This window comes from Hippocampus bargibanti, linkage group LG19 (genome assembly GCF_051943395.1).
Source record: "Hippocampus bargibanti isolate YZ-2025 linkage group LG19, ASM5194339v1, whole genome shotgun sequence".
NCBI lineage: Eukaryota > Metazoa > Chordata > Actinopteri > Syngnathiformes > Syngnathidae > Hippocampus > Hippocampus bargibanti.
The window spans coordinates 9,647,869-9,675,139 of record NC_142752.1 but is presented as its reverse complement, the minus strand read 5'-3'; the positions used below and the strand labels follow the sequence as shown (position 1 = coordinate 9,675,139).

The 27,271-nt window shown below is 41.3% G+C and overlaps 4 protein-coding genes across 5 annotated transcripts; 1 reads left to right on the top strand and 3 right to left on the bottom strand.

The window, feature by feature from the left end:
- The first annotated feature begins 2,622 nt into the window (after positions 1–2,622).
- On the top strand, positions 2,623–11,011 carry LOC148883943 (uncharacterized). Its single transcript, XM_089022753.1, has 19 exons — positions 2,623–2,635; positions 2,717–2,803; positions 3,396–3,514; positions 3,585–3,725; positions 3,987–4,154; positions 4,628–4,730; positions 4,895–5,115; positions 5,190–5,346; positions 5,526–5,737; positions 5,813–5,927; positions 6,972–7,189; positions 7,300–7,414; positions 8,348–8,517; positions 8,583–8,680; positions 8,940–9,070; positions 10,312–10,501; positions 10,577–10,718; positions 10,785–10,884; positions 10,941–11,011. Exons 1-19 carry the CDS (start codon positions 2,623–2,625, stop codon positions 11,009–11,011), a joined length of 2,571 nt encoding a protein of 856 aa, XP_088878879.1.
- A 1,918-nt stretch (positions 11,012–12,929) lies between these two features.
- zpax1 (zona pellucida protein AX 1) lies at positions 12,930–16,339 on the bottom strand. The gene is made up of 16 exons (XM_089022752.1): positions 16,196–16,339; positions 16,047–16,121; positions 15,814–15,975; positions 15,646–15,742; positions 15,364–15,581; positions 15,141–15,297; positions 14,863–15,071; positions 14,672–14,789; positions 14,395–14,594; positions 14,209–14,323; positions 13,956–14,125; positions 13,804–13,886; positions 13,597–13,727; positions 13,348–13,537; positions 13,138–13,279; positions 12,930–13,064 (listed from the first exon to the last, which is right to left on the bottom strand). The coding sequence occupies exons 1-16, from the start codon at positions 16,301–16,303 to the stop codon at positions 12,930–12,932; spliced, it is 2,310 nt and encodes a 769-aa protein (XP_088878878.1). The 5' UTR covers positions 16,304–16,339.
- Positions 16,340–18,003: 1,664 nt separating this feature from the next.
- Positions 18,004–18,996, bottom strand: ttc32 (tetratricopeptide repeat domain 32). Its single transcript, XM_089022074.1, has 3 exons — positions 18,871–18,996; positions 18,613–18,779; positions 18,004–18,322 (listed from the first exon to the last, which is right to left on the bottom strand). Exons 1-3 carry the CDS (start codon positions 18,984–18,986, stop codon positions 18,195–18,197), a joined length of 411 nt encoding a protein of 136 aa, XP_088878200.1. The 5' UTR covers positions 18,987–18,996; the 3' UTR covers positions 18,004–18,194.
- A 2,273-nt stretch (positions 18,997–21,269) lies between these two features.
- On the bottom strand, positions 21,270–27,201 carry LOC148883940 (uncharacterized). Of its 2 annotated transcripts, XR_016118441.1 has the most exons (6): positions 27,016–27,201; positions 24,637–25,170; positions 23,761–24,339; positions 22,502–22,627; positions 21,815–22,406; positions 21,270–21,715 (listed from the first exon to the last, which is right to left on the bottom strand). XR_016118441.1 is itself a non-coding variant. In XM_089021897.1 (5 exons), the coding sequence occupies exons 1-5, from the start codon at positions 27,161–27,163 to the stop codon at positions 22,285–22,287; spliced, it is 1,509 nt and encodes a 502-aa protein (XP_088878023.1). In that variant the 5' UTR covers positions 27,164–27,201; the 3' UTR covers positions 21,270–22,284. The 2 variants fall into 2 exon arrangements, 1 of the variants encoding a protein (XP_088878023.1); XM_089021897.1 differs by having other exon boundaries at positions 21,270–22,406.
- Positions 27,202–27,271: the final 70 nt, after the last annotated feature.

The following is a 27,271-nucleotide window of genomic DNA, read 5'->3' as shown; positions in this document are numbered from 1 at the left end:
TTACCAAGATACTTCAGCTAGTTGCCAACATAGTTTTACTTGATTTAAGTAATTTAATGCCTAAAATACTGATCAATACGGAGGAGTATAAAGTTCCTTGGTCAATAATAGGATTTCTTGTTTTAAGCATCCTACTTTCTTACACCTCCTCTAATCTGAACTCTTTCACTGCCAGACAAAAATGTGTACACTCCAGTGCCAGGGTTTTTGTCATTGTCACTCGAATTCCAAGACCCTCAGAATATTGACATATTAACAGTCAATGAAGCGTAAGAAACCTTAGACTCTCTTCTTTCATCCAAAAAAATAAATAAATCTATATTATATGGGTCTGACAAAATAGTTAATTCCTAAGTTATTTAGGTCTGGAGTTATATGAGCTTGAAATGAGGCCGGCTGTCCAAAATAAAATGCAATACAGTGTACATACAAATTGGTTTATATAGCACTTTAACAACAGCCGAAGCTGGAACAAAGCGCTAACATGGAAAAAAGGAAAATTCTGCCCCCTTGTGCAAAAGAATAAAACACTGCCAGAGGCCACGGCCAGCGCTTTATCGGCCCCCAAGCATGAAAAAACAAAACCCGAACAAATTCGGGAATGATGCTCTACATTATATTTTCAATTCCTGAATAAATTTGTGAATGGCAGTGAATGAGTTAAAAAACATGATTACGCAATTGAGTTCACTGTTTTATTGCCAACTACAGCAATTGAAGATTAATTACACTGTACTCAACACAATGGAGTATAAAATACAGTATGCAAGTTTTGTGCATATCGTAGACATTTATTTTTTCATCACTAATTAGTGATGAAACAAATACCTACAACCTATAAGATTAAGATTTTGTGGTTTTTACCTTAAAATCTTAAAAGCTGTTGACTTATTTTAACACACGTAGGACAGTTGCAGATTGTGAAAAAGCTCATTGCAGCATTAATTCGGCTTGGAGGAACCTAAGATTGTGCTTCACAAATTTTTCCTAGCAACAAATGACAGTGGCCGTAATGTCTGAAAGTACATAGGCTCTCTTAGACAGATTATGAATCAGGTAAAAAAAGTGCACCATACAATTCTGAATGTTTATCGAGGACAAGGATGTGCATTTTAAGAATGACAGGCGAAGCCCTCAAATGTGAGAAATTACTTCAAGCAAGGCCAATGTGCCTCGGGCCAGTAATTGAAACCTTGCCCGTGACCCCGCCCCTCCACCTGCGATTCATATCATTTGGAAGGTGTCAGGAAGTTTAAGTGTCAATCAGGCCTTGACGGTTGAAATGATGTCATCAGGTTTGATAGTTTGGCTGCCCTATTGTATTGAATTCACAAAGTTCACTGGTAAAAGGTCTTCATTTAAAGGACAACGGACGCCTCCAAACAAGTTGTGTCCATAATTTGTAAAATCACTTCAAATGACTTCTACTGAGCGTATTTTACAAAGATTCCACCGCATATAGCTATATTTTATGTTTTAAGACTCGCGCCGCATATTCAGGAAGTCTTGTGTTTGAGTCGGTGACGAGTCCGTACGTGACATCACGGTAGGTATTGTGACTGACCGATAAAGCGACCCACAATGCATTTTGGGTACTTTGTTTGGTCTGAAAACTTCGTGTTGATGGCGAAATTAGAATGAAAACACCTAAATAACATGATGGTGAATTGTGTGTTGCACCAAGACTACTATTTGATACTAGCTGACACAAATTCCCACCCGACAAATCAGCCCATTTCCAACGGAGCTTGGGCGCCATCTTGTGCATTTTCTGGGACGCTACATTTCATCCAGATGCCTCAAAATGACACAGTATTACTTCTTTAATCGATTGTAAACATTTATGCTTTCCTCTTCAGAACTATTTGAATCATATTCATAACTGGACGAGTAACAAGAAAGCATCTCCGAATGTGAAGCCATTGTTTTGATTCTAGAGCAAGGCAAGACGTCCTAGCGTGATGTCACGAACAAGGGGGCGGGACCTTCTGAAACTTGGCATCTCTGAGGTCATTTTGAAGTAGTTTTGGGACACTTTAAGTCATTTTTATTGGTGTTTTGCATTTGACTAAAATATCAGCCTGCGTGTTTTGGGTATTTTAGATGCTATAAAACGTTTTTCTGATGTCAGTTAGGAAACAAAAAAAATTGTGTCGGTTGTCCTTTAAGTTGACGCTGAAATGCAACTTGAAAGTCCTATGTGCCCAAATTTCTTCTCTGGAGAAACCCAAGTCATCCTTCTGACCTTTGCACTCTCATCTAGAGAGGGCGCATCCCCTCATACATCCAATCGTGGCCTTGGGGCGTGGCGTTTAGGTCCATCAGCCTCTGATACGATCCACCTGTGTGCGGTTGTATTTTTGCGTCCAGCTACTTCCTGAACTGTGTGTGAAAATTCAGGGTTGCACCCCAAACTTTCTGCTAAGCTGCAGAAACTGGCACACCGTGCGTGGTCATTTGGTCACTCTATTTGTGTCATGGCTGCTGCGTTCGGACATGGGTTTGTAGCACTCCCTCTTTGTTTTTATTCTCTCATTTGGCCTTCCTGCTTTGAGAGAAATTCTGTTTTTTTACAGGTGGCTTTATCTGCTAGTTTTATTTGGAAATGTAGCGCCTCAAATAATGTCCTCACCAAGTAAGTGAATTTGATCACTTTTTTTTAGAAAACTCCTTTTCCATGTTTTTTTTAATCACTTTAGTTTTTCATTTGCTTTAGATATTAACACAAAATGCCTGGGAAATATCATGCGTGTGGATATTCAGCCTCTTCCTGGGCAATATCTAGAAGTTTCTGTTGTTGTTGGTAAGTTCTCATTCAAGTACTAAGAGATGTTGTGCTTTTGTTTTGAAAGGCACAGCCAACTGAATTCAGTGAACTGTGCAATACATTTGATATATTTTAGAAGGTAATTGCGTGCAGCAACTGAGAGATTTGGACTCAATTGTGATGCAATGGCATTAAATTATTTTATTTTGAAGTTGACCTTTGCTGTTGTATAAAGAAATTGAGAATTTATTCACTGCTGCAATTAGACTCAGCAAGCTATGCTTCTATTCTTAGATTATATATATATATTCTTATATTTTACAGTATAAATGTGTCTTCTTTTGGCGTGCCTTGCAGTTGGCATTGAGTGCATGCACATCACGGAAATACACTAACATTCAATATAATTGCTGCTGTGTCGATGACCATTTTGTGTTTGGGAGCCTTTTACTGAGTATCTTCCGGGTAGAGTGAACGCTGGCGCGAATGGCTGCCGCTGCTCACCCGCACAAAAAAATTGTGACTGTCAAGTGTCCTTGAGAGTTTTGAAATGCGCTTATAAATGAAATGTATTATTATTATAATGACGAACACTGTCATACTTTTCGGTATACCGTTTCCATTTTAGGTTACTCCGCTGTTAAGCTTACGCAGAGGTTGGCAACACGATGTGGCTTCAGTATGAGTCACAAGCAAGAAACAATAGTGATCTATGCCTCCGTTCACAACTGTTTTGCTAAAAGCGAGGTATACATACACCCAGCGAAAATGTCAGCCATTATGTACATTGCTCTTAATTGCTTAATTTGCCTTGTAGGGCAACGGATTCACAACGGTGTTAAATCTCAGACTGTATTCTAACTCGATGGCTCAAGATGATGTGTACCGGGTGGCTGAAACGTGCTCTTATAGATCGCAGGCCTCGAAGGAGATAGTCTGCGAGCGCAACTACATGGAGGTAAGTCATGGATGGTCAACTTAAATGATGGAATTTTTCATCCATTCTATTGAACATGAGGCACAAAGATGTCACCGCAGAAGTCAAGATGGATGCTCTCTCACTTCCAGGTGTCCGTGACAAGGGCCGTTCCACATGATGGCAACCTATCGCAACATGGTGTAGCCGAGGTCAAATAAACCAACTGTCGAATGAACCTCTGACTGTTTTTTTGTTTGTTTGTTTGTTTGTTTTTTTTAATGTCAAATTTTACTTTTCCAGATGCTGGTCGACACTGGATTCAAAATGTATTCGCTTGTATTCTTCACACCAGAGGAGAAAAAAATGACTCTGCTGGAGGCCCACCAGGCCGGCTTCGGGGTCGCTAACACTGCCACAAGTCTCATCCTGCGAAGTCCCAATTTTGCGGCTGAGACGTACATACAACATGTGAGTTAATTGTAGGGAGCTTGAAATTTTGACTCTCTTCAGCAAAGGTGTCAAAGTCAAGGCACGGGGGCCAAATCTTGCCCACCGCATCATTTTATTCGGTCCGCGAAAGCAAATCAAACTCGCGAAATTCTATGATGCTTGCTAAAGTCCGAACCAAAATTTCAAATTGTCCCATGTAAACCATAACTTCTATTGTGCTGACTGATTATGGTCTACGAATGGCCCTGTTTGCCCCATTTTCTCAATCACCTCATCAGCATAACTAAGCCGATGTGTTAACGATCTCAGAAGTGTGTTGGAAGAACGATCCAAATTAAACCTCACACCACCATGGCAATTTAAAACCCTTCACTAAATCGCCATGGTGGGGTGAGGTTTAATTTGGATGCAGGAAACCCATATTGTGCTGCCTCATCACATTCGGCAAAGACTAAATTAATTATATTTCAAGTGAACTTTTACATCTTCAGGTAGCAGGAGTGCCCATGACTATGCTGCGAGCCGCCGCCATCTTTGAGAAAAAGTGGTTCAGAAGCCAGATTGATGTAGTAGCTGCTTGTCCACTCCTAGAAGGTAATAAGTTCCACTCAAACCTTTAAATTTCACGATTGTGGTCATCAGAGTCTCCATTGGACTAATATGTTCTCTCTGCTGTATTGTTCATGCATAGTATGAAAAAGTATGCAAATGAGAATTTGATGGTGTCGACGTGATATTGTTTTGTGTCTGTATTCTAGGGAGCGTTTACTTCACAGAGAAGATGATCAGCTGGTTCCTACCCACACGCATCGTCCCAGTCATTCCATCACACCAGTTCAGACTTCTGGAGGTGCACATGGGTGTGGACGGAAAGAGGTGGGACCCCGAAGAGGTCTCGACCCGCCGTTACAACGTCACTGTTGACGACATGTACATCGTGGTCCGAATTCCCATCGGCTCGCCTGAAGGCTTCTTCATGGTCAGACTCGAGGAAAGCATTATTATTATTATTATTTTAATTTTACACTAAATGTGGTTATTTTTTTCCCCCAGAGTCTCATCCAAAATAATCAGTATTTGGTCTATTACGTGATTGAGCCCATGCTTGAGTTGCTGTGGGTTGAGGACGCCACCAATGAGGACATAAGATACAAAGTACTCCTCCCAATCAGGACTCCACCGGCACTTCAACCATTAAAAATCAAAGACAGTGAGTTTAATGACTAATATTTTTTTGGTCATCCACTAGAATGGAATGGTAGCTGTCTTTCATGCAACAGAATAACTTCAAATTCACCTAAAGATTGTTTCGGTGATTTCTAAGGTTTTAAGGGCATTACCTTACAAGCAGAGTTAATGGCAAAACGCTCCTTTCTCTCCCCTTACCAGACACCGTCCCAGAAGACAAAGTGTTCAAAATGCTGATCGGGCCTTTTGCGTATGACGTGGCTCTTCTCAACATCACCTTCGGCCAACAGATCATGTCCATCCATGACTGCAAAAAGCGAGGATTCAACGTGCAGGAGCGCCGCTCACAGAGCAATGGACTCAAGTTCATTTCGCTCAAAGTCCCCTTTGCGGACCCCGTCGTTCAACAGATGGTCAGCCGCATGTACTTAAGCAGTTAAAATCTAAGGGGGAAAAAAATAAATTTTAATTGTAACTTCTTATCCCAGACGGAAGGCGGGGTTACTGTCTACTCGCTGCACTTGACGTTCGGCCTGATGGTCTTGCACAAGTCTATGCCATTTTCTCACACTGCTTATTTGGAAGTCAAATTGGCTGAAGTGGGTGAGTGAATTCAGTAAATGTGTTAAATTATGAAGCCTAAATATCCTAATAGTTACTAATCTATAGGCGGAGTACTACTAATGTGGGTTCACGTGATCTGGCCCAAATTTTACATCACTGTGTACAGTGCGATTACTGTATTTTCCGGTATAAAAGGTGTACCCAAAAGCCTTCATTTTCTTCAAAAGGTGAACCTGCGCCTTATACGCCGGTGCGCCTTACATGTGAAGTAATATTGAGCCCCAATAGGTCTCGCAATGACTGTCAGCGGCCATTAACTCCATTTCCCCAAGTAGAAGAAATATTCCTTAACCCAAGCCTTTACTGTCGTGCCTTAAGTTTGTAAAACTATTATGTATTTATATATTATGTTTGGAAAACCTTTTTCATTCATTGAAGGTGCGGCTCATAGTCCGGTGCGCCTTATACAGGTTACATCCGACTTAAGACCAGCTCGACTTGCGACCACCCGTACTTACGACCACGACCTCCAGACTCTATTTTTAATTTTCTTATTCTATGCTTGGCACCGCAACGCGCTAGCAGGCCGGCAACGTGGACAACAATTTTTGCCAGCCCGCCATCATCTCACTCTCGCACAGCAATTGACCGTGTGATAGCACCAGGGTTTGCGAGTCATTTAGACTCAGAGTCTCTATTCAACATTTTGAATGGATTTTGACTTACGACCACTTCGACTTATGACCGTTTGGTCGGAACGGAACTCAGTCGTAAGTCGGATGTTAGCTGTACATGGAAAAAGTTTGAAAATGCACCAGTCATTGTTGGGGTGTGCCTTATACTCCACATTCCACACAAAATACGGTATATTGCAAGCATTTTTGAGTCTAGTTAAGAAATTAATAACACAATATAGTTTTGAGAATATTTGCTATTTGTGTGCAGCGGATAGTTTTAAAATGCAAATTCATCTGATATGTAATTTGGCCTTAATCAAAATCTGTCGTTGCCACTAATGGGCCAACAAATATGGAATTTTTTTCCCCCCCTTTTCTCACCACAAACCATATTATCTGTTTTCAGTTCCAACGCCAACCTTAGCCAAACCCTTAGCAACCGGCGGCTGTGACGCCACGAACTTCTACATTCTTGTGCAATTCGGAGCACAAGGCCACAAATTTCACACCCGTCTTGGAGCGCGTGCTTTGACCCACAGCCTGGCTCTGGACTACAGCTTCACTCGTAATGGAACGCACTTTAGCTTAGTGGTGCCGTTTTCATCTCATGATGTTGTCTATGAGGTCTGTCCAGAACTTGATTTGAATTTTACACATTTGGCATGAATATTGGGTCACAAAGTTGGAAGAAGTATTCCCAAATGTATCCAGTAATTTTTTTCCCCATCTTCCAGGCTATTGAAGGATCATCTGTACGGAGCAGACTTGACATAACTTTGATAGATCCAGAAACTGACGTCAACCTACATGACTTCACTCTGACTTGTCACTTTCCTTCAACGCTAACAGGTTTGTTTTGATCACTGAAGCTTTTGTGATCGAGTTGGACCCATAGCGATTGTTGAAAAACAAAGTAGGATGGGGAAATGTAAAAATGTTCACTTTTCTGCAAAGTATTAAATATGATTCATTAGTCCGAACATCGAGGAAACTGTTTCTTCAGCCGTCATCTGGACTTCTTTACAGCTGTTGGATGTTTCGTTCCTCATCCGAAGAGCTTCGTCAGCGAAATAAAGTTGTGCTGGCAACCCCGGCCCTATATCCCGAATGGAAAGAGGTGGCCTTGCCAGAGCTCTGCTCTGGTAGGTTCCTGTTCCCTTCCACTGCTCTGATAGGTCCCTGTGCCGGACCGCTGCTGTGATTGGTTCCCGCTGTAAGGTTGGGGGAACAGTGGACCACTCCCCTAAGTCAATCATATGACCTCTGTTGTTTTATCCCTGAAAATAATCAATTTTTGTAAAACAGCAAAACCCTTCACTAAATTGCCATGGTGGTTTAAGGTTTAATTTTGACCGTGCTTACAACAGACTTCTTAGGCCGAGACTTGTAGGCTTAGTCATGTGAATGAGGTGAAACCAGAGCCAGGGAAAGAACAATAGATGTAATCCGATTGACTGCTCCTCCAACCTTAGGAACAGGAGCAGAGGTCTGGTAAGGCCACCTCTATCCATTTGGGATATAGGGCCAGGGTTACCAGCAAAACTTTAGTTTGCTGACGAAGCTCTTTAGATGAGGAGCGAAATGTTCGACACCTTCAAAAAAATACAGATAACGGCTGAAGAAACCTTTTCCTCGATGGACCACTCCTGTACGACTGAGAGCCTACACAGATGTATTAGTCCGGGCACTTTTTCCAACGTAGGCTTGTATGGCAACATTGTGATTGCAAACTCATTCCTTGCTTCAGTCGCCAAACATCACTAACAGTTACCGTTCTTTCAGAATGTTTACCCAATGGAACCATGACGGCGCTTGCGATCAAACTGGAGTCGGTCCCCAGCCTGAACCCCAGTGAGCTAACCCTGCTTGACCCGTCCTGTGGCCCGGTCTACAGCAACAAACGCTTGGCTTATTTTGTCTTCACTGGTAACACCTGCGGGACCACCAGGAAGGTAAGCTCACGATTCAGCCCGCACCGCAGACCCTTGATCTGAGTTCTGTCTGTCCTCCCTCAAAGTTCGTATCCAACTCAATGGTTTATGAGAACGAAATCTCCTTGCCGCATCGACCTGAACTGCCTACAAATAATGCCTCCCATGAAGAACCAGAATATGAGTAAGTTGCAAGATTTGAGTGATGAATCGTATTATACAACAGTGGAAAGTTGCATACTTCAACCCCCATGCACATCAAATTCACTTATGGGGAATCTTGCCTCGTGCACGACGCGTTATAGCTTGCCAAAGTGACCATTAAGAAAAAATTACAACCTGAAGTCATAATGCATTTTAAGTCATTGTAAATATAAAAAGCTACAGATCACCTAATGGGTAAGCAGTTGACTGTTTTTTCAATCCCCTTTCCCCCCCTCAAGCTTAAGGATTTCATGTTACTATGACGTCAACACGAGTCGCACCGTGACCTTCCACACCAGACCTCGCAGAAGTGATCCATATGCTGAAAACCGAAGAGGCATACGGCAAGTGGAGCTGAGGCTAGCTTTAGGTATGTGACCATTCGTACAAGTTTGGAATCGGAAGAATTCTTGGCAATGCTAAGTTACATTCTCATTGGTTTGTTCATAAAGCGGTCGAATGATGATTTGCTTTTGGCAAGTTAAAGCGACCATTGCGCATTAATGGCCTATCCTTCATGTTCCTTTTGTCACATTGAAATTGTCTATAAATGGTGAAGTATACAAGACGGTTGAATAACACTGCCAAACTATCTTGGATGTGTCACTGCAACATTTAGTCCTGATGCAAGTGGAGTGTCACCGTTAAGTGAACACAGCGTATTCAGGAAGATCCACACTTGTGATTGTCAGATGTTTAATTTGATGTGAAAATGCATAGAGGCACACGCGATCATGATTTATTGATGTTGTGTAGCTACTTAACTCATTCACTGCCAGAAATGTGTCCACTTCAGTGCCAGTTTGTCATTGTCACTTGAATTCCAGGAGCCACAAAATATTGACTTTTAGGAATACACAAACATTCAGTACAGCGTAAGAAACCTTAGGCCAAGGTTGTCAAAGTCATTTTTTGCCGCGGGCCACATTGTAGTTATGGTTTCTTTTCAAGGGTCATTGGGAAAACTATCAGAATTTTTAATCCCCTCTTCATATTACACATAGAGCGCACAACAAATTAACTAAAAACTAGTTTTCAAGTTTGAAGTAAAAATGACTTATTGTGGTTTACATCCATACAATTTGAAATGTTGGTTCAGACATTAGCTAACATCATGGCACTTAACGTGCTTGATTTGCTTTCGCAGGCTGAATAAAATGATGTGGCGGGCCAGATTAGGCCCCCGGGCCTTGACTTTGACACCTGTGTCCTATTCTCTTCTTTAATCAGAAAAAAAGAGTTAATTAACGAAGTTAATTATATGGGTCTGGAGTTTTATGAGCTTGAAATGAGGGCAGCTGTCCAAAATACAATGCAATACATACAAATTGGTTTGTATAGCGCTTTAACAGCTGAAGCTAGAAAAAAAATGCTGACATGGAAAAAAGGAAATGCTGTGCTTTATCGGCACCCAAGCATGAAAAAACAAAACCCGAACAAATTCGAGTAGCGCTCTATGTCATATTTTCAATTCTCTAATAAATTTGTGAATGAGTTAAGGGCTTCTGTGGATTATTTCTGAATGAACCACTTCGCTGATGATTTATGCCAAAAAAAGGTACACGTAAATTTTGATTGCTTGTCAACATGATCTCTGACGTTGTATGACAGATGACACCTACAGTGCTTTTTATGAGTCCGCCAACTACCCCGTCTCAAAGTACCTGCGCCAGCCGTTGTATTTTGAGGTGGCGCTCCTGAGATCGACCAACCCCAAAGTGTCACTGGAGCTGGAGACCTGCTGGGCTACGGTCAATATGGATAGAAAATCCCAGCCCAGATGGAATCTGATCATAAATGGGTATGAAATAATAAAAGATGGTGGACTCACTCGGGTTGTCAAAATGGGTCAGTGTTTGTTTCTTGTGCTCAACAGCTGTCCAAACCCAGTAGACCCAAATCAGATCGTCTTCCATCCTGTGTGGAAAGATGCCAGGGTGCAGTATCCATCCCACGTAAAGCGTTTCGAGGTCAACATGTTTGCTTTTGCTCTAGACCAGGACAACTTGACTAAGCAGGTATTTTTTTTTTAAATTCCCCCTAGAATGCAGAATTTATTGAGACTTACCAGTTTGTCATTGCAGCTCTATATCCACTGCGATGTGGTGATATGTGACTCCCGAATTCGCTTGAGTGATGCATGTAAGAAGAGGCAGTGCGATAGTCAAGACAGCCGGATTAAAGGTGAGGCAGAAATTTTATTTTTATGTATTTTTTTTTTACTTCAATGTCTGTTCTAGTTCAAAAGAGAGCCGCTTCAAATGTGCACGACGTCACATCAGTGTCTTCTGGATGCATCTATCTATATTGATAATAAAAGTGACTTTTAAACATGACATTGCAGTGATGGCCTTGTTCTATATCAAACACTTTGAGCTCAATATTTATTTCTTCCCCTCTACTTTGTCACACATTTCCTGTCCCTCGTAAATCAGCTTCAATTCCAAGCCACGACAGGTCCACACACAACGGCACTCTGTGCTCATGCTCCTTAACGCCATGCATCCATCCGGCCGCAGACTGTCCAACAGTTCAACAACCTTTTCGCTGAACAAAGTAGGGCTGTGAAAATGCCCACTAGAGGCACAAAAAAGCACAATCGCCCCAGAGCTTTCCAGTGATGACATTCAAATGGCACATTCCTCCCAATCAAAAACAGTGCTGGCCTATTTGTGTGCAACTGCTCAGAAGAGTCTCCTCATTTAATTTACTTTAATGAGAAGATACAAGTTCTAAAATTTATTTCAAGCATAAACTGTAAATTTGAGGGAGATGGTACATATGTAAAGTACAGTATATGCCTCAGGCCTACAATTAAATCTCAACAAATACAAATTTTACCAAGCTTGGCTTGGTGGCCAGTTTAAGAATCATTTGTAGTTGCATACCAGGTTGTCTTTACTTGTATATGTCACCCTTGGACCTTTGGCTCTGAATGACTAGACCATTAAACTTTGAAAGATCTAAGTCTTATTGGTATCAGGATAACAAATTTTAACTGAGGTGTGGGGGTTTATATGAATTAACATGTTAATACATAACATGTTAATTGGATTGGATTCACCTTTATTAGTCTCGCAGTGGAGAAATTTACATTTCACAGCAGCAAAGTTAGGAAAGGAATGAAAGTAGAAAAACAAAATACAATTGTATGGCATGTATTGGCACTGGTTCGTTTTGTATTGAATATTCATGGTGTAAATGCACCAGATAATTGCACCCCAATTGTTTCATATCCATAGCATTTAGGATAAAGCAGTAATGGAAAGGAGAAACCTTTTGTGGTATTTTTCTGTGCTTCAATGTTTGTACACTACACGCCTGCAACCACACATGCCAATGATACTAACATAACATTGGAAAAGGTTGCATAAAGCGACATGGATAAAAATATGCATGTAGATGCACAAGATTCTGCATGAATTGTAAATATTAGATAAGAGGAACTAATGTCTGGTGTATGATCTGCAATCCAGAATTTTGGACACAGTGACCAAAGACCTATTAGTATGTACAACGCTAAATACAGACCAGATGAAACTGTCACCACAGTATGCAGACTAATTTAAATACGCTGACTGATTACAATTTAAGACATTATTAGATTAGTTTGGTTAAACAAGCACTAAGGCAGTGCTTTGTTTTCTGTTAACCACCCCAAAGAACAAAATCTTATCACCCCAGAGTCAAATCTAAGATTACATTTCATTAGTTTAATTGTTGTACTACAATTGAAAATCATTTTTATACACACTTTTGCCAGATTAATCCTTTTCATTAAGAAATGTCAAATTTGGCTTTGTGATCACTGCAATATTTTGACTGAATTCTCATGCACATAATTCCATATACACCAAATCCAGCAGACATTTAAACAGCTTCTTCCAGGTTAACTTTCTAAACAGTAACCCAACTAGAACTGTATCGTGCCTCCATTTTTTCGATGCTACTAGTGCAGCATGTTCTACCGGAAAGAAATTCCTTCAAACCATTGTTGAACATCAATGAATGCACAATTTTTGAAGTGACAAGCATGCTCAATTTTAAGTTTAATACATTGAAAATAAAAAAGATTAAGCATTGCAATACAAGTTTGTTTAAGAATCTTTATTCAGAGTTAAAGAGGTGAACAGGACCAGTTGAGATCCGCTTTGGTTGTCTCGAGTCCGTGCTTCTTTGTGCTGTGAGGAAATTAACATTTAGTAAAGATCATGGAATCATTAAATAGATCAGGACTCACTTTTCAATCCTTGGATCCCCTGGAATCCAGAAATGCCAGGACTGAGACGTGGACACTGACCTCTGCAGACATCTTCTGATTTGTCATTTATGTCACATACCATTGCATTACAGTGGACGTAGATCTAAAAAAAAGAGAAACAAATACATTAGTATAATGTATAGCACTTTTAATCTAAAGGCTATAGAACCTTGTACCTCATCTTTAAGGATCGTATCATCTTTGGTAAAGGTGAACATGCTTATAGAGAAACGCTTGAAGTGGGGTGGGATGTTGACCCTTGCATCAGCCATGACGGGATGGAAGACTGTAACATAGCTATCCTCTTTGTTCTCACAACTGTTGAGTCAACAGCTGGCATTAGATGAGTTGAGAGCATTAAATTAAAAAATATATAAAAAACGTACGTGTCCACAATGACATCCCAACTGGGCTGAGAACTCGGGTCTTCATAAGCAGTGGCCCAGCAGCTTTCCAAGATGAGCTCCAGTGAAGGATCATTAGAACGAGTCAGCGCCACCTCAAAGTACAAAGGCTGCCTGAGGTATTTCACTACTGGGTAATCTTCAGCTTGGTAGAAGAGATTATAGGAGGCGTCTGAAGCAGAAAAAAAAATAAAAAATTGTCCTAAACATTTTTGAGCCAAATATTCTTACCCTGAGCCAGCCTCATTTGGACATCAAGTTGTCCCAATCCAATCTCAGCTGTGGGGTACGTGCTGCGGGATTTGTAGCCAAATTTGACTGTACGAGTATCATTTATCATATAGTAGCAGGACACAGTTTGCCTAAATAGAAGAGAAGGATGCTGCTGAGGTAATAATTCATTAAATCTATTTATAGGCACTCTGGATGAAGACTTGCCGATACTCGGGATCGTTTGTATTGCCTCTGTTGGTGTAAAAGACTCCAATCTCATTCTGGTATAGCATGTAGTTGTCAAAGAACTGGTGAAAAAGAAGATGACCACTTTAACCTTTGAGCCATTTTTTTTAATAAAGAAAAGAATAACTTACAGTTCTTGTGGTTCCACAGCTATCAACGCTGAATGAGAAATAGGCAAAGCGGTCATCACTGAAGAACGGTTTACAGGATTTGTCCTTGAGGGTGAGCCAACCTGGGACGAGGTTGGGAACAGACTCCACTTTGGCAGCCAGTGCGGTTATTGTCCCATTGGGATAGCACACTGAGGACCAGAGGTAAAAATGTCACCAAGTTCTGCCAACTTATCCATTGATTTCAGGGTTGTCTCGATCATATCACACTTACTAGTAGTTCTCAAGGGGAAGTTGCAAGCCAGGAAGAAATCAGCAAGCATCCAATTATTGGTCTTCTCCCAAAGTAGCATGTCAAGTCTTGCTCTGATTGAATCGGAGGTTATGTGCTATATGTGTAGAGGAGGGAAAAAAACGGTTAAAGGAAGTTCTAACTCAATTGTTCTATTCTAAAACCTACCTCATATTTCATCTGTTTGGCAGTAAAAGGAACCATCAGGGTAAGGTGGGTGTCATTCTCTTGCAATCTGAACTCTTGTTCCAGTTCAGGGGTCAATGGCTTATATGCAATAAGAGTCTCAAAGTTTTTGCCTTGATTTCCAAATGTCACTTCCACATAGAATAAATTCTGATCACAATTGCCTTTGATAGTGGGGAGGACTTAAGAGTGCAAAGAAAAACAAAGTCACCATGTTGTAAATGCAAGGCTAATGTTCAAAATATGGAATATATCTCACCAACATCCCGTAGGGAGGCGGTCAAGTCCGCGGGATGAGCAAAAGCGGTTTCTTCTGGATGAATCAAGAACCCAAAGACTGGAGATAGTGTGTAGGTGGTCACCAAGGGCTCAGGATTCTACAGGTAGACCAGAATCAGTTCCTGTTACATGCCTCATGATTGTGGAAACACCAAGTAGTAGGTCACATACATGTTTGAGGACTTCAGTGGCAACGAAGGGCACTCTCAAAGAGAAGCTCTTGAGACCACCAGGATGTCTGCGTTCTTGTAAAATGAAACCTTTTGCGACACACTCTTCCAGAGTTAAGGTGCCAGTAGAGAATGTGATGTTCTTTAGCTCAACATCATCCAGGAAGGTGCCCACGCGGATGCCGAATAATCTCTCCTCTGCGTTCGTAACTAAGAAGAGTTCATTGTCAAGATGGAAAATGTAATAGAACATTTAACCTTTAGGTTAATTTGACTTACAGTCAACAGCTTGGGGTGGCCTGGACATAAGGGGTGTGGTGATAGGGAACAAGATTTTATATCTGGTATCTTCATGGGTTCGCTCAGCCCTCCACAGGACTTCAAGCATGGGCTCTACTGTGTAGGTGATGTGGTACTGGTAATCTGGGGCATGGCTCTGTAATTATGTATGGCCGTTTTAAATAAATCATGTCAGCGGACAAGCCGCATATCAAATGCTAACCTTGTTGTAGCCTTCTGGAGAACCCACGGGGATCTCAACAACAATGTGAAAATCTGTAGTGGACAAAGTATAGCCACGTGCAGCCATCTGACGCCGATCCAGACGCTGGCCATTGATGCCCATGGACATCTCGAGGATCTTCATGCTGCCATCCAGAAGGGGATTCACTCGGCGGGGGATGTGCCAAGAAATCACATCTTCAGTAAAGAGTACGCCACCTATCAGAAAGAAAAATACTTAATTATTGATCCAGGTTTATTTTTGGGTTTTAAAGAACCTCACCTGTAGGGCAAGAAGCCACCATATTCACGACTCTGACACCTTCGGGTGATGTATGGTAGATGCTAACCTTGAAAATCTCCATTGGGACTCCAGCTACCTAAAATTGCCATTCCAATTATACTTTGGTTCATGATATAAATGAAAGATTTAGCCATGTATGTCTCTTACATCCTCAGGATACGTTTCTGCCGTACTGTAGGGGCTTCGAACAACAAGGCGCCTTGCAGTGGTCATGGCTTGGTAGCCAGCCTGTTCAGCCTCACCCTTCAACATCACTACTGGCTCAGGTGTGTAGAAAGTCATCTTCCAGATACCAGACTCACCAGCGGCCTATTTAAAAATAAAAAATAAATTGCAATGCAAGGTACACCAGCCCTTTGATATAGTTTTAAACCACATACACCAGGGACAGCATTTTTCAAATATTCATCATCACCATTGGGATCCCTCACAGGAGGGGGCATGGCGTTTGACACCTAAAAAGGGGGAAAAATGAAACATTAAGGACAAACATTTGGATAAAAATGACAAGTTGGCAAAAGCCACCTACTTCCATGTAGGTTCTGTCACAAAGAATCTCTCTGGTGGCCCAGCGGGTGTAGCTGCAAGTCTTCATAACATTATGGGTGACCTCATCTGAGGGTTTATTGCTGTACATTTGCAGCCTGAGGCCAACAGTGAAGGTTGTGTCATCCTAAAAGGACGAGAGACTAAGTAGGAGGACCAAACGTTCACTTAAAAGACTAAACAAAATAAATAAATAGTGACAAGATAGACATCAACACAATTGATGGATGATTTCTAAGGATCAAATGGAGCTTTTGTGCTAGCAATACTTTGTTGTTCACAAAACAGCCCAGCAGTGATGTGTAGATTCTGGTGTTGCCCCAGGGGTCAGACTCCATGCTGTAGCCACATTTAGCAGCCAAGGCGGGTGTAAGCACGATGCGTCGGGTACCATCTGATTAAAGAGGAGGAAAATATTTCTTTATTGTTATGATAGGGGGTGAGGTGGCACATCTGAGCCATTTTAAGCTTTAAACTTACTGACGGCTTCCACTTCTAGTTGATTCCCTATAGCCAAGGCTTGATCCAAAGAGAGCCTCATCAGATTATCAACACAGTCTGCTTTTAAACCACCTGTTTTGAAAGACACTGCTTAAAGATAGTGCACATAATAGAATTAATTTAAAAAAAAAGTACAAAAATCTCACTTGGCTCTGTGAAGCTATTAGCATTTGGTTTTGCTTGATTAAAGGTGATTACCGCAGCCAGCAAGCTCCATAGCAGTCTTTGAAAACAAATAGTTACATTTGACACAAATTCACACTGATGAAAAACAAAAATACTTACACATCTGAATTTCCCATTGTGTAATCAGTCAGAGTGGAGCCACACCACCCCTACAATAAAAAAAAGGGGGGGGGGGCACCTCACAGGAATAGAACTACTTGCAGAGATTGGCGCTCACAAAGCCCAGCATGCCCCACCAATTCTGAAGTAAAGCAGGGGCTGACTGGTTCATTTCGGTGTCATCATCTGCTATATATGACGGATATTTATGATCCACAGGTGGTCTGCGTCAGTAATCAAGTCACACTGCCTCAACACGCAGGTAATTTGTATAGTTACATCACATGAATTATAGAGTATAAAATGCATGAAATGCTTCTCATTCGAGTTCTTAATATTAACCTCTAAGCTACTCACATAGCCATTTAAAAAGCAAGTGGTGCAAAGTGAAGGTAGTTACTAACTCAACACTCTGGTCGCCTGAAATCGTTTTTGTATGAATGTACTCAATTTAATTGAGTGGTTGCGTGTAGTAAAATCAGTGCATCTGGTTCCCATAAAATTATATGTAGTCTATACAGCTACTAAAAAAACTTGGATTTAGATAATTTAATTTTGTAACTTGATGAAATTAAATTGAATGAATTCAACACACTATTTTTTTCAGTCGACAGTGTTTGGAAAGGAATTATTTAACATTGCACCAAAAGTGTAGCACATCTCCCTCATAAATCAAGTTTTAAATTGAACCCATTCCTGGGTTTGAAATATAATTATCATTGGATGATAATAAACAATTGAATCAGTGTTTGGTTAATGTACAGTTATTTTTATGAAACATGTTTTGTATTTACAAGTCTTTTTATGGAAGATTTTTGCGCACTTATACATTTAAGTTTTCTGACATTTCTATCATGCATAGAATACTTTGTTTTTGTCTCCCCTCCCCACTCCTTTCAATTTTGCTGCTGTTGCTTGAAAATATCCCCACTGTGGGACTATCAAACGCTTTCTGATTCTTATTTTATACAGATAACAATCGCTAAAACACCCCGTAAATGGCATGTGTGTTGAGGAAAAAATGTGATCCATAAGATTAAACTGCATAGACATTTATTTTATACATTATGATGGTTAATGTTTCAAAAAGGTGTGACCATTGTGAGCAAAAAAGGGTTTTATTGAGGTAGAAAAACTGACGATTCAATACTATTTTGACGAGTTCAATAGAGGGCGGACATAAATGTTAACAAACATCAATAGCCTCTGTTTGTCTTGTCCTGTTGGTCCAGCAGAGTCCGTCGAAGACCAACTTTGGCATCCTCGAAGGCTCCGTTGAGGTTTAAAGCTTGTTGGAAATCCTGAATGGCGCCCTCAAAAAAACCTGCAAAATATTGATTGCGCAATATTATAAATGACACAAACAGCCTGAACACATCCATATTTGATAGACGGGTTGAAGTTAGTTTACTTTTTAACAATAGAATGAAGTGGCTATAATTTGAAAGGAGAGAGTTGTTTATAACGTTTGAACAATGTTATCAAGGATACAAATTTAAAACGATATTTAAAGTTTTGCTCGACCAACAAACAGCTGTACTGTACAGTTAATTGATTTAGAAGGCCGGAAGTAGGAAGTGATCGACGTTCTTCGCCTCATGCCTCTGCCCGTACCCAGTCTGTAATGAATTAATCCTCTGTTGTAGAACGCAACTGCAAACTTGTCATCAGCCTTTATTGCTGAGGAGTAATCTTCAAGAGCTGCGTCAAAATCCACCCGAAAGTATTTTATTTGGCCTCGGTTGTTGTAAGCAGTCGCCAAACGGGAGCATTCACTCTCTCTGTGGAAAACAAAGTGAACGCGTTTTAACTCTTGATTGCAATGTGCCACAAACCTTCATTAACAAGCCTTGTAGGACAACAAAAAACAACCTGTAATGCGCGCAAGACGAAATGAACTTGTTGTAAAGCTCCTCAGCCGTTTTGAAATTCTGTTTTTCAAATTCTATGTTAGCATTTTGAAATATTTGTACACACTCGGCCTCCATTACGACCGGAAGTGATGTCCTCCAATAGCGTTCACATCCGTTTGTTAGTGGGCGTGTCTACTTATGACGATTACGGAAAAACATGAAAACGAACATAAACGCATTCGTTTCACACACTATGCTGAATATGAAGCGGAGATTTGTTTACGTGCAAATGTCACACCCTTTAATGTTTATGTATTCCCCCGGCCCCCGTGTCGGTGCATCAATTTTCTTGAATGCCTGATTCTCTTGCAGGAAGTGAGAGCGTAATCCCTTCTGACTCACTTTCACATCACTGAATGGAAATTAAACCCGCATCCCCCTGCGCGGAATCCACGCAAGTCAACCACTGCACGGTCAGTCAAATTGTTCGGTGTAGTTTCTGTCTATCCATTTTCTGACAGCCGAAACTGGCGTAATCTGGGTCACAGATGAGTAGGAGCCCATCCCAGCTCACTTTGTGTAAAATGCAGACCATACCCAAGACTGGTTGCCAGTGAACCACTCAGGGACATCCAGACAAAGAACTATTCATGTTTAGTTTAATTTTTATTGCACTTGTGAGAAATTCTCAAACAATTTTCATAGTGAAGGACACAGCTGTCAGGGTGAAAATGGTACCTCAAGCATGTAGAGGTCAACCTCTATCCATGCACGTGTGCCATTTTTGTGCCTCATTTATCCCCACAGTGTGTGAAACCCAAATAGCCATATTTAACTCTCAATGCATGTTTATTTTTCTGTGTAAACGGCAATAAGGTGGTCAACGTGTGCATGTAGATTGGCCCACATAATCTTAAAGAAGTATTTTATCATAATTATTTTTATTAATCCTTGGTCGGTTGCAACAGCAACATTTGAAGCCCATATATTGGATAAGGAACGATTTGATTCAACGTGGAATAAACCCTGCTATTTTCTACTTTATGGTACATTCGTATTTTCCTTCATATAGTTATTAAATGGATTGATGGATGGACTTTGTTCTCCTTTCAATCATCACCCTTACAATGGCCCGTTTTATTCTGGCTCAACTTGTATTTAAGCAAACGGTTGACTCGGAAGACATAAAAAAAAACGTCCGGCGCGCAACCCAGGAACCGACAATGTCTTCAATGTCTCTCTGTGCTGCGGTATGCAGTTTAGCGTCTGAAAGACTTGACACAAAGTGTTCAAGTCCAAGTGCACTCCTGAACAACCATCCATCACTCGCTTTCAGTTAGTCTTCCAAGGGCGTTCCCCGTGAGGGTGACTGGAGTTTGCTTTAGCATAAATAATATACAACTCAGGATGACATTAACCCCTCAATATGCATTATTTTAGAGATGTTTGTATGGAAATGTATCAGTTTTGATTACATTATTGATGCTGCTTACGAATTCTAACACTCAAAAGCACAATTTTCCCCCTTTCTTGTATGTTAGTCTACTTTTTCCTTTAAGCTTTGAACTTACTGGAATACATCGCCTGGAATCTTTATGCGTTTTTTTTCCACTTCACAGTGATGTGTCACTTACTTTCGTCTTCTTCCTCTCACTGACGTGTCAGCGTCGGATTCACCTTCCGCGTGTGTGCTAACCCGGCAAGGTTGCAAACAAACATAAAAAAAGCTGTCAATTAAAAGAGGAGACATACGTCGAAAGGAGGTAAATGTGGACTCGCAAGGGTGAACACAGAAGACACTGTGTGTCCGACTCGCTATCTGGCAAACAAGCCAACCCTTCCCCATGGTCAGCTTTGACCCCTAAATATTGCTTTGTAGTAACGTCTAAAGCAGTAAATATACAGTGGGTCTGATCGAATTAGTTAATCACACATTATGGCTTCAAATTAAAGACTACAACTTGTTCAACTGTACATTAACTATTCATATTTCCAAATCTATGACATGCCACATGGACCACATTGCAAAAATCAATGAAGTGACGCTGGGATCTTTAAAAACCAGTATGTTGGAAAAACCAAAGGACCACTGTACGCAATACGGTGTAATATTAACCGTAGCTTCCAAAGAAGCAAAGCCTCATTCTAAATTATTTATGGAAGATGTTCTTTAATTTAATTCAAATAAATATGTTTCATGTAAAATGTTATTTTAATATACATTTATTTCATGATTTAAAAAGACAATGTAAATATGGTGAACTTATCGTTTTTTTAAATTCAAATGATCAGCTGTAATATATTTTTTTAAATCATGTTAGCATTATCAGTAACATAGTTTTAATGCAAATTTAAACACACGGTTTACTGCATTTTCATATTTCAAACAAAAGCATATTCAAAAATCATGGTGTGTATATACAAAATATGCACTTGTATGCAGTTGAGGCCACAAAATGTACTGTGTTTTAGATTTGAGCTGATCAGCTGTAAGATACTGTATATTGAAACAAATATCATGCTAGCATTAACAGTTACATAGTTTCAATGCAAATTTATACAAGACGTTTTTACACAGTACTGCATTTTCGCATTAAAAAAAAAAACTAGGATGTGTATATACAAAATATGCACTTGTATCCAGTTGAGATCACAAAATGTATTGCAGATTTGAGCTGTCGCTGCTGTTTCAGTAAAGATAGATGACTGACACTGGTTGTTTCAGGGACTAGACATCACCGTAGATGCAATCCGATTTTCCGTGGTCCTTGACAGTCTATTGCATGCTTGACATCCATCCAGCAGCTATGGAGCAGCACATGTGTGCATTGCAGCAGTCCATGTCTCCGACACCCACTGTCAACCTGTGCAAATAAAGCAAATAAACGGAAAGTGCCACGCTGTGTGGTCGCCGGGATGGTGTTTTGACCGCCCGGTCGTACCAGCCAAACGTCGACACACACCCCTTTGTTGAACGTCACGCACGGCCCAGAGCTTCCTCAAGGCGCCCAATTCTCCAGGCGATATCAGCAAGTAGCCTCGAAAGTTAAGGAGAGATATCTGCCAGTACATTTACTGCCATCATTTACCTAAATTTGTGGCTGGTGGGTGAATATGCATCTTCAGTGCAGTATAGTAATCCCTTGTTTATTGCGGTTAATGCAGACCGGGACCACCCGCAATAGAGGAAAAAAACGCATATGATGCAATAAACACTCCATTATCAACATACAGTATATACAGTATAATATTTACAGGTACACTCCTGTACAAGTTAAGTTTCAGAAGGTGTCGAGGGTCTCTCAGAAGGCTCGGATGACGATTTAAGACAGGTGAGGAACATTGTAATAGGTAGTTGTTACTGTTCTTTCTTTCTTTCTATATCTGTATGGTTCCATTATGTTCTGAACACAATAACTGAAGTAGCAAAGGATTACTGTATAACAAGAAGGATATGAGTGGTAGTAAGCTGCTGCAAGACCACCTGCGTCTTGTTCTGGAATGCCAGTCTGGCTTCACACTTGCAAGGATCCACCGCCACCTCTAGCTTCACTTCTTCATCACAGTAAAGATAACATGTCAGTCATATTCAACGGGCACACAAACGGTATGATATTAGCAAGGTCAGGTGAATGGTCACTTGCGCTTACGTTTCAGGGAACATGTTTTCCGGTTGGTATTCAGGATGTAACCGGTGCGGCACTTGCAGTAATAAGAGGCTATGTTGTTGACACAAATGTGCTCACAGTCGTTTCTGTTGGTGCAGGGGTCCAGACCTAAGGGAGGGTGTCACCAGTTTGAAAATTTCAGAATCTGTCTTTTCACGAGGATAAATACAATGTCAACATTCTAAAAAGTATTTTTTTTTAATGAAAGTTTAAAGGACAACCGACACCACTTTTTTGTTTCCTAAATGACATGAGAAAAACATTTTATAGCATCTAAAATACCCAAAACACGCAGTATGATATTTTTAGTCAAATGCAAAACACCAATAAAAATGACTTAGAGTGTCTAAAAATTACTTCAATTTGAAACCGGAAGTGGCCAGTTTTAGAAGGTCCCGCCCCTTTGTTCGTAGTGTCACGCCAAGACTTCTTGCCTTGCTCGAGAATCAAAACAATGGCTTCAGATTCGGAGAAGATGATTTCTTGTTACTCATCCACTTTTACTATTCCGTGTCATTTTGAGGTAACTGGGGAGGAAAATGTAGCACCCAAAAAAGGCAGAAGATGGCGACAAAGCTCCGTAGAAATGGGCTGATTTTTTTTCCTTGGAATTTTTGTCAGCGAATATGAAATAGTTGTCTTGGTGCAACACACAACGATTCACCATCACGTTATTTATGTGTTTTCCTTCTAATTTCGCCATCAACACGGATCAACACAAAGTTTTCAGACCAAACAAAGTACCGCAAAATGCATTGACGTGATGAAAGGACTTCTACAGTGTGTCCTTTCTCGGTCAGGGGTGTTCCTTCCGTGACGTGACGTGAGGACTCGTCACCAACTCGAAAACAAGACTTCCGGAATATGCAGCGCAAGTCTTAAAACGTAAAATATAGCTATATGCGGTGGCATCTTTGTAAAATACGCTCAGTAGAAGTTGCAAACTTTTTACAAACATTTTACAAACTATGGACACAACTTTTTCCGGAGGCGTCGGTTGTCCTTTAAGGCTTGCATGATGCTCAAACTTTCCTTTTGGATTAATTCTGCAGCTTTAATCAGGTTCTAGTGCTGACATCTTCAGTCCATGTCGGGGTTCAGAATTGTATTTTTCCTTAAAATGTATTATGAAATGATCCCAAGCATTGAACGCCCACGTTAGACTGTAGGTGTCTCCAATATTGCGACTAGAACCAAGGTTAAATGGTACAACAAAGACTCGCGGGCCATCGTCTTCCTACCACACAGGTTCTCCCGAAACCTGGAGGTCAGCTTCTCAATAACACCGTAGGTCTCCACATAGAAGACGTGGTCGTCCAGAGGCAAGCTAGCCATCCGCTTTAGAGACGCCATGTCTGCACGGTCCACCCCGACAGTGTAGATCTCGATGCCGTTGGCCCGAGCCGCGGCGGAGATCTGCTCCACGTGGTCCTGAGGCCTCCCATCCGTCACGATGATGGCCACTTGGGCAATGTTCCGAGAGTGAGGCCGGGCTCCGGACTCTTCGGTGAGGACTTCGTTTACAGCCGTCTTGATGGCCATGCCTGTCATGGTGCCTGAGGCTAGTGGCTTGATGCGGGAGATGGCTTTCTTCATGTCAGCCTTGTTGAAGTGGTCTTTGAGCAGGAACTCGATCTTGACTGTGCTGGCGTAGTTGACCACGGCCACTCTGGTGGCGTCAGAGCCGACCGCCAAAGTGTCGACCATGAGCGCCAGGAATGTTTTGACCTTCTCAAAATCACTTATGCGGATGCTACGTGAGCTGTCAATGATGAAGACCAGGTCCAAGAGGCGGCGTGTGCACTGAGACTCTGCTGACTCTGGTGATCAACATGGCAGCATTAAGGCTATTTCAGTATGCAGAAAGAACCATTACGGATTGAGGCAAAGACTGACATAGTGAACATTTTGTCTCCAGAATATATATTTCTAATCAATCAATAATCTTTTATCATCTTTGCAATTGACTAAGGAAGAGAATTTGGGATGACCGTCCTGTGTTTTCAGTTATGCGGCTTTCCAAAGTTGGCGAAAAATAACCATTTGTAGCACTAACGACAAACCAAAAAACAAATAAGCTTTAATAATCAAGCAAACCTGACTGGGTAATAGTCTACCTGTCTTCACGGGACTGACGGTGGTGCTGAAGCCGCTTTGGGTACTGACCGGCTCTGGAGTGGTGGACTCGACTGGTGCCAGAGTGGTGGTCACTGCTGGCGCGATGCTTGTGGTCGATGTTGGTTGCAGAGTCGGTGCCGCGGTTGGTGGCAGAGTCGGTGCCGCGGTTGGTGCCAGAGTCGGTGCTGTGGGTGGCGGCGGTGTTTGCCGTTGGGTCGGAGGGACAATTAGGCTGTGCACCAAAGGTCTAGTTGCCACTGTGGGGTTGGGTTTCGTCGGACATGGGACTTTTGGGTAATAATGGCCTCTGGGGTAATGATGGGGGTGGTCTACTACAAGTGGGACGATACCTTTGTAAATATGGGGCATCTGTGGAACCACCTGTCCTTTTAACCTATGCTGATAGGGCCATATAGGCACTGAGGGTCTGTGATAAGTTACTGGAGGAGATAGAGGAAAAGGTCGATACACTACCGGTGGGGGGATCCTTGGTGGCCGGTAATGGTAGTGATACCCTCCTCGATATGTGTAAACTATAGGGCCACCAGAGAGGAGATCATTAGTAGGTCAAAAGGAAGATTGTGTACACAAAAGCCACATTTCCAATTAACGGAACAAGTTAGTTCTTCACAGATCAATTTCATTTTTATCAGGCTTCTGGGTATAGCGAGGGGTTTAGCGTGTCATTGTCGCCATCTCCACTAAAGAGATCTGGAAAGAGATTTGCATACCGAATTGATGTGTACTTGTAGAATCCTTGCTTTTATAACAAATTATGGTGTATCCCACTGAGCTGAATTGCACTGCCTGTTGCATTTTGGCCTTTTTAACTCATTCACTGCAATTCCCGATTTTATTCAGGAATTGGAAATATGATCGCCCCCACTTGCACCTCACCTTACTCCAGAACTAAATAAGCTAGAAATGAACTTTTTTTCTGATGAAAGAAGAGAGTCTAAGGTTTCTAACCCTGTATTGGATGTGTATGTAGTCCTAAAACTGAAATATTCTGTGGGTCCTGCAATTTGAGTGAAAATGACAAAAACTGGAGTGGACATATTTTTAGACACGTCTGGCAGTGAATGAGTTAACTTGGAAAGACATTGAAACCATATTTTCCACATCGTGATCAATGTCAGGACACTTTTCCATAATACACTACAGATTGGTGTGGATATGTTGTGCTCTTTCACAGTAGGATATATATACTCGTTGGTGATGTTTTAACTGAAACCTGGATCAGTGTGCAACATATCAAATTGAACTGACCTGTGTGGAAATTAGGCTTTCGTAGCTTTCAGTCACATAAACCGTACAGTGCAAAAACCTAAGTCCATTGTTTTAATCATCGTTTCAATAAGTACTATACCTCTTTCATCTAGAACTGCTTCATGTCACAAAGTGGGTACAGTAAATGCTAAAGAATGAATGACTCTGTCTTTGTGTTGTCATATTTGTTATTTAGTTTTTTTTGTTCTTTTGACTTCAAAATGGCGCCATGAGAGTGGCTGCCTTTCCAGCACCTCCTGTATTTTGTAGTTCTACTTCTTTCTTTCCTTTCCTCTCATAACTCTGCTGCTGTGAAATATAAATGTCTCCACTGCGAGTCGAATAAAGGTACATCCAATCCAATCCAATGGTGTGCAAGTGGTATTTTTTCCCCTCACTGCTTACCATAGTGGACAAAGATATTTTCCCCCCAAACAACCAAAAGTGAATAAAAAGTAATTAAAACAATGTATGTGTCCGTGTTACAGCAGGAGTAATCCTCAAGTCTCAGTAGAGGAGTAGGACTACCGTATTTTCTGGTGGATAAGGCACACCCAAAAGCCTTGATTTTCTTCTAAAGATGACCCTGCGCCATATACGCAGTTGTGCCTTATATGTGAAGTCATATTGAGCCACAATAGGTCACACGACTACTGTCAGTAGCCACCGACTCCATTTCCCCCTGTAGAAGTAGTGCGTAACTCCAGCATCGACTGTCATGCCTTATAATGTGGTGTGCCTTACATTTGGAAAACTTTTATATTTACAGTATTTATTTGGAAAACATTTTTCATTCACTGATATGGAAAAAGTTTGAAAATACACATTTCTTTAGGTTTGCCCCTTCTACGCCGGTACACTGAAAAATACGGTACATAGAGTCAAGATGCCTACGTCTCCACAAAGGTATTTTGCAATTATCCAGTGAACGCCTCCTTCAGAGGAGGTAGCACCCACTTTTTCAGCAGAAAGATCAGCAGAAAGTATGCAGTACATATAAAACAAATTGAGATTATCATGCAGTACTTCCTCAACATTGAAAAATGCAGTAGCATAAAATTGACAACAGCATCTTGTATCAATTTCTTTCAAAGGAGAGTAAAACATACTTTCAGGGTTGATTGTCCTTGAGGGTGGCCGTCCGTTGTTTCTGTTCATTGCAAAGCTATGCGTGTTCAGCCGGTTGGTGGCCAGCACGCCGCCCAGCATTAAGGGGGTGCCGTACACGAGACCCCAAAGCCAGTACTTCATTCTCATCCCACCTCCCTTTGCAACTGCCACTGTTGCGGTCTCCTCTCCTGACAGGGTCCCGAAGCTCCTCATATGAGGAGGCCCTGAGGCAAATACGTCATAAATATATTTCAG

Excerpts from the sequence above, each read along its gene's own strand:
- LOC148883943 (XM_089022753.1), top strand. Across the intron at positions 4,731-4,894 it reads TGCTTGTCCACTCCTAGAAG|GGAGCGTTTACTTCACAGAG; the intron begins GTAATAAGTTCC and ends TCTGTATTCTAG. Across the intron at positions 5,928-6,971 it reads AGTCAAATTGGCTGAAGTGG|TTCCAACGCCAACCTTAGCC; the intron begins GTGAGTGAATTC and ends ATCTGTTTTCAG.
- zpax1 (XM_089022752.1), bottom strand. The coding sequence starts at position 16,303 with ATGTACAGCAATAAACCCTCAGATGAGGTCACCCATAATGTTATGAAG. Across the intron at positions 13,280-13,347 it reads TGGGATGTCATTGTGGACAC|TTGTGAGAACAAAGAGGATA; the intron begins GTACGTTTTTTA and ends TTGACTCAACAG. Across the intron at positions 13,065-13,137 it reads ATACGATCCTTAAAGATGAG|ATCTACGTCCACTGTAATGC; the intron begins GTACAAGGTTCT and ends TCTTTTTTTTAG.
- ttc32 (XM_089022074.1), bottom strand. The coding sequence starts at position 18,986 with ATGGAGGCCGAGTGTGTACAAATATTTCAAAATGCTAACATAGAATTT. Across the intron at positions 18,780-18,870 it reads TCGTCTTGCGCGCATTACAG|AGAGAGTGAATGCTCCCGTT; the intron begins GTTGTTTTTTGT and ends TGTTTTCCACAG. Across the intron at positions 18,323-18,612 it reads ATTAATTCATTACAGACTGG|GTTTTTTTGAGGGCGCCATT; the intron begins GTACGGGCAGAG and ends AATATTTTGCAG.
- LOC148883940 (XM_089021897.1), bottom strand. The coding sequence starts at position 27,163 with ATGAGAATGAAGTACTGGCTTTGGGGTCTCGTGTACGGCACCCCCTTA. Across the intron at positions 22,628-23,760 it reads GTTTCGGGAGAACCTGTGTG|GTCTGGACCCCTGCACCAAC; the intron begins GTAGGAAGACGA and ends ACCCTCCCTTAG. Across the intron at positions 22,407-22,501 it reads GAAAACATGTTCCCTGAAAC|AAGTGAAGCTAGAGGTGGCG; the intron begins GTAAGCGCAAGT and ends ACTGTGATGAAG.